Genomic DNA, 12,543 nt, shown 5'->3' with positions numbered 1-12,543 from the left:
GTATGTATTGATTGCACTCGAGTTCTAAGCCTTTTGGGTCAATAATGGAAGAATAGTATGTATTGATTGCAGACATCCTTTGGGAGTAGAAAGGTATAGAGTTTGTGTGTGTCGGAAGATACAGATTTGAAGGGCCAAAGGGAAAAAGGGTGGAGTCGTTGCACAGTCATTGTCATGTGAAACTCAGAACTCAAACTTAATCCACAAGTTTACTTCTATCTTAAGTACAACAAACTTCTCTTATTTTAAGATAATCTTTACTAATGTTTTTCTTCTTTTTAAACACAAAGTTATTTGGTTTTTATTTCTTGTTCTTATTTAAATTTTTAAAGTTGTATTTGGTTATTGTTTCCATTTTTTAAGTAAAAGTAATAATAAAATAAGATTCATCAAATATTAAAAAAATACTCAATCAATTGATTAACATCCATGAAAGGGTGGTAAATAAATTACAGCCAAAATTCAAAATTTGTGAAAGAGAGAAAAAAAAGCTGTCCTTCAATGTAACAGAGGTAGATTTCTCGTATAAGAAAGGTTTGCATATTCCCATACTTGAAAGAAAAAGGGATGATAATTTACCAAATTCAAGCAGCAGCCCTCTCGAGGTCTTCTAACAACAATGCCTTCACGCTGGGTTTTGCCAAGAGATCTGTGTGTTCTTGGAATGGGGATTTTGTGAACCGTGTCTCCCTCCAAAACTCAGGTGTTAGGAAGCCCTAAGTTTTCAGCCGACAGTCGAAGGTTGCCTGAAATAAGACCCCACATGAAATCAAAACATCACCCACAAATAAAGAAATCCAAATCAATTTGAATTAGAACACACAACCCCAGAGCAGTCTCTTATTTGGTTTACAATTTCACTGTTATGAACAATCAACAATGATACAGCTTCCGGTTATAACAGGAAATTGGGAAGTTATCGACTAGTTTATGCAACCGCAGGCAAAAAATCAGTATAAAAATGTGAATCTCACATCGGTTGGAGAGGAGAACGAATCATTCCTTATAAGGGTGTGAAAACCTCTCCTTAGTAGACGCGATTTAAAACCTTGAAAAGGAAAATACGCAAAGGACAATATATTCTACGGGTGGGCTTGAGCTGTTACAAATGGTGTTAGAGCTAGACATCAAGCGGTGTACCAGCGAGGATGCTGGCCCCTAAGGGAGTGGATTGTGAGATCTCACATCAATTGCAGAAGGTAACAAAACATTCATTAGAAAGATGTGGAAACCTCTCCCTAACAGATAGGGTTTTGAAACCTTGAGACGGAAAGTCTAAAGAAGACAATATCTGCTAGCAGTGAACTTGGGCGGTTTTTCTGAATCAGTCAGTGAACAATGGAAACTAAACATTCCATCCAAATGAAATCCATTCATCAAATGATTAGTTCTGAAATCAGTGATGATAACATATGGACTCATGACATGACACCACAAAAATGAAACACATAAGATGACATCAATAGCAGAAAAGCTCAACTTCACGTAGAACAGAGTAATGCGAGTTGTTGCACAAATGTAGTTAAGAAAGCGCAATGCAATGCAAGTCCAGAAAAACATTACAGAAATATTGCATAATTTTAAGGTAGAAATTAGCCAACTCCTCCAATTAGCACACATAGAAGTCAGTGCAAAATACTCGAGGACAAATTATATGGTTAAATGTTATTATCTGCACTGAAAACAAATCAAGAACACTTAAAACAACACTTCCTGAGAGTGAATTCCATCCTGATGAAGTTTTCCAAATGAATGGACTACAAAATATATAGTAATTGAATAACTAAGTGGTGGTATCCATAATGATAAAGCACCCCAAAAGTTCAAATCAACAAAAAGCTAGTAGAAAACAGCCAAAATCTAGAATAAATTAACCATTCAAGTTTAGGATAAACCTTAACAAAGTTGCTGAGAGTTTTAGTCGATCCCCTAGAAGATGTAAACACGTCCTCAATCCCAGCAAATTGCAAGACCTTCTTGGGCACTCTAGCCGCCACAATCCCAGCACCTCGTGGCGCCGGAACCATCCGGACGGTGACGGATCCACACTTTCCAGTAACCTTACAAGGCACTGTATGGGGCTTACCAATCTTTGTTACCCCAATACCCTCTTCTCACAGGGATCAAAAGACAGCTTAGCCAAAATAATCGAGCCACGAATCGCTGTGGCAACCTCTTTACTACACTTGACTCCCAAACCCACATGGCCATTACCATCGCCGACGACGACAAACGCCTTGAAACGGGTTCTCTGTCCAGCACGGGTCTTCTTCTGGACAGGCGTGATCTTCATTGCCTCGTCCTTGAGGCTAGGGCCAATGAGTGTATCAACGATCTGGTGCTCCTTGATAGGGAGAGAGTGGTGGTATATCTGGTACAAGGACTGGATTTTTCCCTCTTTAACGAGGCGACCAAGCTTGGTGACCGGAACCCACTTCTCCTCTGCCGCCGAACCCTCGTCCAAATCCACCGCGCTCCGCCATAATGGGAGTAAAGAGGAAGAAACGGTAGAGGAAAAAATATGAGGCGTTGGACAAGAATTTACCGAAGGGGAAGAAGGGAAGCTACGGCTTTTGAGAAAGGTTTAGAATTGGGCAGATTTTTGGCGGGCACGGGCCGGAGTTCTAATTTGGACCTGTTTGGTACCCGCCAAACCAATATTATTCTTAAAATTACCTTTTTGTCCTTACAGTCTAAAATTTATTAATTTTCCTACCTCTTAAAATAATTTTTAATCAGTTTGAAGTAAATTTAAAAATAATAATAATATCCATTAATATACTACCAATTTTTACATAAAAATATTGAACCGAGTAAATTTTAAAATTGTATTTTTAATTATTAGTATTTCCGTTGACTTGTAATTTCGATAGTTTTGTAATATATATATTTTTTTAATTCTTAATAAAAAAAACCATTTATGAAAATTTCCGACAAAGATATTTATAATTGAATTAAAAAATGAAATAAAATTTGGGTATTTATGAAGAACAAGTCAGTTAAAAACAGCAATTTTGGAAGGTCTGGTCGCGCCAAAATTCAACGAGACATCGATGAGAGAGAAAAAGGTAGAGAATGGAAATGAAAAAGAGAGGAGAAAGAAGCAGCTTAATCTCCTACTTTCATGGAACATTCCCAATCCTGTTGTTCCATGGAGGATCAACCGCCAAAGAAAATACCCACCATCCACCATCCAATTATCTAAATATTTCTATAATCAATCTTCCCTCCTTCTTCTCTTTCTCTCTCTTTCGTGTCATTGTCCTTCTCAACGCGTTCTTGACCTCCTTAATGTTCAAAGAAACTTCATGGGATCAATCTGACCTTTTTGGGCGCTCATTTCTTTATTCAATTCCCGTTTTCAACGCCTAAATAGGTACATGGAATTCGTCTTTTGGGACTCCCCAACACCCATTTCCTTCTGTGAGGTTTCCAGAAAAATTCTCACCTTCTATTTTTCATTCCCCGCTGCTTTGCCTGAGAAAACAGGTACCCTTTCTGGGTTTCTTTCTTTTTTCTTTTTTAGTTTTGTTCTGGAAATTCATGCTTGAGTTATGGTTTGGCTTGATGATTATGGAGTTTGAATGTTCTTGAATGTCTCTGTAATCTCAACCACATTGAAAGGTAGAAGATCATACAGGTTTTTTTGGCTGCATTATGGTTTTTGAATCTCCAACTTTAGTATTGCAGTCAAGGTGTTTGATTAAATGTCGCTCTGCATCTGTCGTTTCTTTCTTTTGTACTTCTTAGGTTTTAGTGGTCAACCCATCTTTACTTTCCGGAAAAAAGTTATAAGATAAAATTTCGACCCCCATATGTGTAGAAGAATTTTGATGTGTCGCTTAAAAAATGATGGTTTATTGTTGTTTATTCCTATTCAATCTACTTTCTTGTGTACTCGACAAGCATGTCATATCGCCATTTAGTTTATGGTGTTTATGGTCAGACGACGTAGAATCACGCTTCATTAATAGACGGAATGGTGATTACGCTTATGATTGAGCTGAATTACATGTAATGTATAATGTTTTTTTTATGGCCTTTTCTTTCTTTCATAGTTCTTAATTCTTAGCTTTTTGTTCAATGGAAGAAGACTCGAAATGTTGCTGCACTATTGTAATATTTTCTTTCCTGATATAGGATCATATTGTTCTTGTAAATTAGTGGACAAGTTAAATGCTTGATGCCACTCCCAAGCGGTTTTCAACCATGAATCCAATATCTGTAGACAAGAATGGTGAGGTTTTGTCAACAATCTTCATTTGTATGTCTGGTCAAAAACCAAAACAAGCTTTCAATTCTTTTACTACATTCTTCTGTAGCTAAGCAGAGACTGATTTTAGCTGAGTGGTTGAGGAGTATTTTCCCTGGCTTAAATTTGCCAATCAATGCTTGTGATGAGGATCTCAAAGCATGCTTGCTTGATGCCAATGTCTTGTCCCAAATTCTGAACAAGCTAAAAAAACCTGGTTCTAAGGAGGTTGGTCCTACTGGTTCTGTTTTTGTTTCATAAGTTGTGGTTCTTTTCCAGTCCTTTTGTCATATCACACTGTTCAGTGTTATGAGTATCAGTTTTCCAACACTAGGCAGGTTATGTTATCCATAATTTGGCTTCACGAGCGGAGAAGATCACGAGGTTCCTTGCAGCTATAGTCAACATGGGGATAATGAAGTACGACAATATCGACATCGAAGATGTAATGTATCCAGATTTATAAAGTGCTCTTAAGTTTATGTGCATAAGTTTATGTACGACAATATCGACTTCTATTCCACGCACTTTAAATATATGTTTACGTGCATGATGTAGGTAACCTAAATATTTGCCTAGTTCTCTCTTTCAGAAGTATATATCTTTCTCTTCTTTCTTGTCCTCGTCTCGTTCTTAGATATTATTAAATTGCAGGATTCTATGGACTCTCTTTACAACTGTTTATGGTCAATTAGAGCACGGCTTATGTCGAATGATGCGGGAGATAGCCCTTTGGCATGTAGATCACCTGCTAAGTCGGAGATCAACAGTCGTTTTGGCATATCCTTTCATGACCCTTCTTCTCCAATGATGGGAGACGAAAGGAGGAAAGTCTTATTTGAGTCAAAATTTCTTCGTACACTGAGTGGTCCTATGGTGTCAGGTTTGGCTTTTGCAACCATCAAATATGTAAATACAGAAGTATCCTGTCGGTCTCCCAACTAAACATGCAGCTCAAAAATTATCATTTTGAAACCTTCATAACTTACAAGAAAGCAAGTTTTTATTACAAAGGAAAAAAATGAAGAAGTTCTACTTACTAAATGTTTGGTTCAGTACAGGCACCTTATTCTTATACAAAAATTTTCTTTTAATCAGCTGAACCATTGGGTGGATCAAATCATCTTGGCCATAAGTTCCATGAAGTATTTCAACTAAAACAAGGTCGTTACGCAGATCTTCCAGCTGCGAAAATTTCAGAAATGATGAAATCAAATAGTCTAGACGTGAGTTCTTCTGATCCCTCCACCTCCCTCCCCCTGATTTTGTGTCTTATAAGCTTAATATGCTTCAGTTTGTTTATGGCTTTCTGTGACATATAGTGTTTATTTAACTTTGATGCACTTCAGCATCTCTTATTGCAGAATGCTCCAACTCAGTCACTTTTGAGTGTTGTGAATGGAATTCTCGACGAAAGTGTGGAGAAAAAGAATGGTGAAATTCCTCATGTATGGCCATGTAAATACTTTATTATATAAAATGTATTGAATGCCAAACAACGTAGCTGTTTCAACATATGTTGGTCATAGTTTTTTTTCTTAAATATTCACACTCCCTAACATTAGTATTTATTTTCATTTTTGGTAGCGCGTCGCATGCCTGTTAAGAAAAGTAGTTCAAGAAATTGAGCGTCGTATTTCTACTCAGGCGGAACATCTTCGAACCGTAATATCTCAAATATTTTTGAGCCATTGTCTTCCTTTTTGAATTATGTTATGAAATTCCATGTCTCGATTTTCTTTATCCAGCAAAACAATCTTTTCAAGGCTCGTGAAGAGAAATTCCAGTCTCGCATAACTGTGCTTGAGGCACTTGCATCAAATATCAATGAAGAAAATCAGGTATTGTTTTAGAAAAATAAGTTTGATTAAAAATTTTGAGTCGAGTACTTTCATATTTTCACATTATCTCCTGGAAATATTTTTCTTCAGTGTGGTCTTGGCCAGCTTCAACATACAAAGGTTTTACTCTTGACCATATAGGAAATCTCTAATTTTTTATTTAAATCTGAGTTTTTCTGCTAAGTATTCCATTAACTCCTACTTAAACAACAAACCAGATTCTTTTATGAGCGTTTGTACTTTTGGAAACATTCACGAACAGAAAGCTTTTGGAATTGCAGCAAGCTGAGAAGACTAAAGCAGAAGAAAAGAATTTTACCAATGAGGAGGTGACTAGGTTGATTAAAGAAAGAGAAGAACACAAAGCACAGATCATACTATTGAAACAAGAGTTGGAAACCGCAAAGAAGACGTATGAATTGCGTTGCTTGCAAGTGGAAGTCGAAAAAGGCGAGGATGTGAGTAGGCTAATTAAGGAACGAGACGAAAGCAAAGTAGAGATCACAATGTTGAAGCAGGAGCTGGAAATAGCTAAGAAGACTTATGAATTGCATTGCTTACAAGTAAAAACAGAAAAAGGTGAGGATGTGAGTAGATTGATTAGAGAAAGTGATGAAAGTAAAGAAAAAATCACAATGTTGAAACAAGAACTGGAAACAACTAAGAAAATGTATGAATTGCATTGCTTACAAGTGGAAACAGAAAAAGGTGAGGATTTGAATAGGTTGATTAAAGAAAGAGATGAAAGCAAAGCAGAGATCACAGTATTGAAGCAAGAATTGGAAACAGCTAAGAAGACATATGAACTGTGCCGTTTGCAAGTGGAAGCTGAAAGAGGTGAGGATATGAGTTGGTTAATTAAAGAAAGAGATGAAAGCATAGCAAAGGTCATTGCCTTGAACCAAGAGTTGGAAACGGCTAAGAAGACGTATGAATTCCGCTGCTTGCAATTAGAAACAGAAAAGGCTGAGAGTATAACTAGGTTGATTAAAGAACGAGACGAAACCAAATTAGAGATCATGGCATTGAAGCAAGAGTTGGAAACAACGAAGAAGATGTATGAATCGCGTTGCTTGCAACTCGAAACGGAAATGGGCGAGCATGTGACTCGGTTGACTAAAGAAAGAGATGAAAGTAAAGCAAAGATTGTAATGCTAAAGCAAGAGTTGGAAACAACTACAAAGATGTATAAATTACGTTGCTTGCAAGTGGAGACGGAAGCAGAATCGGCTCGGTTAATGCTCGAGGAAAGGATAAAAGAACTCGAGGATCTCTTGGAAGACTCGAGTAACGAAGTGCAAGAACTTACAACATTTTTTGAATCAAAGCAAAAAAAGTGGAATGCAAAAGTAAACAGCTACAAGCGCATGATAGAATTTCAATGCAATTTACTAGAGGTGTGATTGAAATAGAATTTTCATAATTTTATTATTTTGAGATATTATGATTATGAAAATACTTTATGAACTATTCAGGGTGTAAGACGCTCCACGGAGTCTGTTAAAGAAGAGGTTCTGAGAGTAAAGCTGGACTATTCAAACGAAGTCAACCAATTAGGTAGTGATGATTCGAACAACGTTTTGGCTCTATATATCATCTTTATAATAATGAATTCTTTCTTATTATGAAGTCTACCTTCTCCAGGACTCAAACTAAAATCAATAGCACATGCTGCTGGGAACTACCATATCTTGCTAACTGAAAATAGAAAATTGTTCAACGAGCTACAGGATTTAAAAGGTGAAACTCTTGTTCTGAATTCCATTTTTATTTTCTTTTTGTATCACTTAAATCTTTTCTCATCCATCAGGAAACATCAGAGTTTATTGTCGAATAAGGCCGTTTTTGAGCGGGCAGAAAGACAAACGGATGACCGTAGAATACATTGGTGAAAATGGAGAAGTGGTAATAGCAAACCCAACCAAGCCTGGGAAAGAAGGTCAGAAGGCATTTAAGTTTAACAAGGTGTACAGCCCAGCTTCAACTCAAGGTCTCTTTCTTTTCATTTTATCATGTAGTCTTATATATATAGGGATATATTCGTATATTTTCGAGCGGCAGAAGGTATCTTTGCGATTCTTAATTGTCGTGTTATGCAGGGGAGGTCTTTTCTGATATCCAACCATTGATACGATCTGTACTTGATGGATATAATGTATGCATATTCGCCTACGGCCAAACTGGTTCGGGAAAGACCTATACAATGGTATGCTTCCTTTATATGTATGGATAATACAGTCAACTTTTTTGAGCTCTAGCTAATGCTATCTGTCACATTGTTTCCTTTAAGACCGGTCCTAATGGTGCTACTAAGGAGAACTGGGGAGTTAATTATCGAGCACTCAATGACCTTTTTGAGATCTCTCAAAATAGAAGCGGTGCCATTTCCTATGAAGTTGGAGCGCAAATGGTTGAAATTTATAATGAACAAGTGCGGGATTTACTTTCAAGCAATGCTTCCCAGAAAAAATATCCTTTTAAACTATGCAGTTTACTTGTTTACACCAATTTGCAAGTCAGTTTTGTTGATTTATTATTTCATTTCAACTAAGGACTGCTATTCCAACGTTGTTGTTTATCTCTTGTTTTTTCTTAACTCTCACACACTGGGGATTTTGACTCATTCCCAACCTTTCGGACTTGCGGTTCCGGATGCGACCATGCTTCCAGTGAATGCAACATCAGATGTTATAGAACTAATGGACATCGGACTGAAGAACAGAGCAGTTGGTGCCACTGCCATGAATGAAAGAAGTAGTCGGTCACATAGGTTTGTTTGTTTGTTTTATTATACTCTCAAATTCTCTTCTCCATATTCTTCCTTTCTTATTTTTCATGTGAACCTACAGTATTGTGACTATTCACGTTCGTGGGACGGATTTGAAGGGTGGTTCCTCACTGCATGGTAATCTTCACTTGGTAGATCTTGCTGGTAGTGAACGAGTCGATCGCTCTGAAGTTATAGGAGATCGACTCAAAGAAGCACAACATATAAACAAATCATTGTCTGCACTTGGAGATGTCATTTTTGCTCTTGCACAAAAGAGTTCTCATGTTCCATATAGAAATAGCAAGCTCACTCAAGTCCTTCAAAGCTCCCTTGGTATTATTTCCCCATTGCATAGCAACATTATTTCCAATTGTTCATTTGTTTGGATGATATACTCATTTTGCCACACAACGTCTAAACAAGTGCAAATTTGGAATCTATGCTATAGGTGGTCAAGCAAAGACGGTCATGTTTGTACAGCTTAATCCTGATGTGAACTCATATTCTGAATCTTTGAGCACACTAAAGTTCGCGGAGAGAGTTTCGGGAATCGAGCTAGGAGCAGCACGGAGCAGCAAGGAAGGAAAGGATGTTAAAGAGCTAATGGACCAGGTGAGCATTTCTCATCTTGATTTGCATTAGAGTCATTTATATCAAAAACCATAACTGTGTCCCTGTTTCAGGTGGCATCTCTGAAAGACACTATCAGCAAAAGGGATGAGGAGATTGAGAGGCTACAACTTGTCAAAGACCTCAAGAACAATGTACACAACGGTATCGACAGTGAGAAGCGCATTGCAACTTCTACGAACAAAGACATGAACGGTGGAATGCCAAGAACTCCGAAGTCTTCGGGCAGGAAGAGCATAGGAGGAGCCATGGAGAAAACTGGTTTAGATGAAGACAATGTATCAGATCATAGTGATGTGCATTCAGAAGTAGACTCGCCTCATTCAATGGATGATGTGAAAAACCATCATGAAGTTCTTCGGCCACTAGACATAGGTCAAAATATTATTGAAGGAGCTGAGCCATTAGGATTTGGAGCTGCAGAATATGAAGAAAGAATAATGGACATTCCTGATGATGATCTCTCTGTTGAAACAGAAAATGATGCAACTCTGAATTTCAATCAAACTCCAAAACCAGTAGAGAAGTTGGAAAAGTGAGTCATTTTGTCTTCGAAAACCTTAGCTCACGGTTGGGTTGATAACGGTTTTATCTTTGTTTCTCCTTTAAAAATCCCTACTCCATGCTTTTGCAGGCCCAGATCTGCCACTGCTGCTTCTAGGATCAGGGAGACTACAAGATCATCAACTAGTTCTCCAGGACCCAAGGAGCCTATAAGGTCATCCTCAGCACCAAGTATGTGAGAGTTCTAATATTTCTTTTATTTGCCTCCATTCTTTTTGCGCTTTCTTTGAACCATAGTTCTGAAATAAAAGAAGTCGCCTAGGAAAAAAACAAGGTTTAAATTCTATGTTTCTCATTGATCATTCATGTTTTTCCCTTAGTCTCTATACTTAAGCATTTAGGGACTTCTTTTTTATTAGACATAATGTAATTCTTATCTATTTGTTGAACTTTTTATGAATTAAGCTACTGCTTTGTAACAGGTCTTAGAAAAACTGTAATGGGGCTCAAGTCTGGTAGAAGATGGCAATAACTTGAGAGGGAACTTTTCTTTCCTTTTTTGTTTTGTTTTTTCATTTTTTCATTTTTTCTTCCCTGTTTTCATTGAAAAAAATATATATACATAGGTTAGGAAACTTATTATTGTAAAGCTGTGTATATAAAAGGCCTCTATGTATGTATAGTCCTCAAAATGGGACGAGAAAACTGTATAAAAGTAACTTTTATATAGAAATGGCGTCCTCTTTAAAATGAAGCCAAACCCAAAGCTTTATGAGTAAAAGGGAACTATCTCATGGCTGTACTTAGATACATGTAAAACTATAATTTTTTATGTATAAATTCAATGGTACTAGTGAGACGTCGGATCCCTAAGTGTTGAAGCTTAGGACTTTATCCGGTGGGCCGAGGTGAGTGAACAGCTCATATGCACATGCATAGGGAGTTCTGAAATCATAATCCATTAAACATATCATGCACTACTACACTAGAGATTTTCATTACAGTCTGGCACATGGTAAAAAGGTTAGCTTGGTTTTATCCCTAGCTCGAGGGGGCTAGCACAATATGGGTATGGGTAGAATGCACGATATAGTGGGTTGGGGTAGGTCGAATGGGCTACACATGGAGAGCAAATGAACTATTAGCATGTATCAGAACATAATCATATACAAAACCGTGTAAATAAGACATAAGGAAAAGATTGAGGGGGTGCATAGCTAATCTTAACAAATAAATAGTAACAATTAGAGAGTTCAAGAAGGTATAGAATTAAAATATCCATTAACCAATTTTTTCTATTTTAACATATTCAAAGCCATTGATGTCATTATCAAAAACCTAATTACCCCAACCATTGGAACACGTGGCCATGCACTCTACCACTTAGTGAAGTACACGTGTTCCAATCACCCCACGTGTCACATTCCAATTGGAACCATACAAAAAATTTAAATTATCTCCACGTAATGGGAAGATGTCCAAGTACATAAATTAACTATATTTTTGTCGTTTTCCCTTTTCCTTTTTTATCTTACCAAAAAAAATATATTTTTAAATTTTAGATTTTACAGTCTAAAGCCACGTGTGCCGTGTCCATCACGGAAACCGAGCTACACTCCTTTTTCCACCGTACACGTGGCGTTTAGTGGTAGTCTAAATCAACAGTTGCATGGAAAGAGCCTTCATTGTGGGCCCAACTCCAGCGATTTACTGCCACGTGTTTTGTAGTGAAATAACGTTGCTTTTCTTGACACGTGCTGATCTCTGAGTGGTTTGTTGACACTATCTTAATATTGGTGGGCTCCAGCTTCCCTTAGTCCAGCCGACACTAAATAAAGATTTATTAATATTTTAAAAAAATTAAAATTTGATTTAGTCGAAGTATATTGCATTATGTTTTTCATTCTTATAATAAATTTATCAACATTATTAAATCAAATATAATCATTACTTTGCATTATTTTATTTTTTTTTTATTGAAATAGACATCTAAAAGCAATTAAAAAGAATAATATATATTTTATATTAAATTCCCATTATTTACAACCACACCCTGTATCTTTCACTTAATTAAAATGTATTTAGGTTTGTAAGTTTGTGTAGTTATGGGACAAAACGCCACATTGAGATATTTATTAGTTTTAAATATACAAAGATAATTTAATAAATTTGGTGACATATTTATTAGTTTTAAATATACCAGATATCTTAATAAATTTGGTTTTATTCTCGAGGTCTATAGCTTGGTCTCTCGCTACTCCAATTGTTGAACTAAAATTCATTTTTGCTCCAACATTCCGGGCATTCTAACTTGAATTCTTTCTAACCTGTTTTTTTGTCTTTTCTCACATATTTTCGAAAAAAAAAATCAAAAGATCACTGCTTCAAATGTTTCTTAGGAAAATTCTTAGAACATTATTCAACAAGGTGCAGCTTGTTTGTATGAATAGTAAATTTTAGTTATTTTAAGCATTTCTTAGTCATTCAACTGTGATATAAGTTCATTCATGTGTGTTTTCGGATGTAACAAATACAAAGTGAGTAAG

At 36.6% G+C, this 12,543-nt stretch overlaps 1 protein-coding gene and 1 pseudogene across 2 annotated transcripts; one reads left to right on the top strand and one right to left on the bottom strand.

Annotated features, from left to right (window-relative positions):
- Positions 1–398: 398 nt before the first annotated feature.
- Positions 399–2,599, bottom strand: LOC111800667 (small ribosomal subunit protein uS5x-like; annotated as a pseudogene). Its single transcript, XR_015422123.1, has 2 exons — positions 1,896–2,599; positions 399–746 (listed from the first exon to the last, which is right to left on the bottom strand). The product of XR_015422123.1 is annotated as a small ribosomal subunit protein uS5x-like (transcript).
- A 439-nt stretch (positions 2,600–3,038) lies between these two features.
- LOC111799857 (kinesin-like protein KIN-14P) lies at positions 3,039–10,751 on the top strand. The gene is made up of 22 exons (XM_087126399.1): positions 3,039–3,489; positions 4,141–4,237; positions 4,323–4,480; positions 4,587–4,697; positions 4,907–5,135; positions 5,351–5,478; positions 5,602–5,700; positions 5,840–5,917; positions 6,001–6,093; positions 6,184–6,213; positions 6,375–7,490; positions 7,569–7,650; positions 7,738–7,833; positions 7,904–8,083; positions 8,193–8,299; positions 8,384–8,563; positions 8,700–8,863; positions 8,943–9,196; positions 9,312–9,475; positions 9,547–10,028; positions 10,128–10,228; positions 10,480–10,751. The coding sequence occupies exons 2-22, from the start codon at positions 4,177–4,179 to the stop codon at positions 10,527–10,529; spliced, it is 3,963 nt and encodes a 1,320-aa protein (XP_086982525.1). The 5' UTR covers positions 3,039–3,489; positions 4,141–4,176; the 3' UTR covers positions 10,530–10,751.
- The last annotated feature ends 1,792 nt before the right edge of the window (positions 10,752–12,543 follow it).

This window comes from Cucurbita pepo, chromosome 8 (assembly GCF_057944985.1).
Source record: "Cucurbita pepo subsp. pepo isolate OVF chromosome 8, ASM5794498v1, whole genome shotgun sequence".
NCBI classification, from domain to species: Eukaryota; Viridiplantae; Streptophyta; class Magnoliopsida; order Cucurbitales; family Cucurbitaceae; genus Cucurbita; species Cucurbita pepo.
This window is presented reverse-complemented; position numbering and strand designations above follow the sequence as displayed.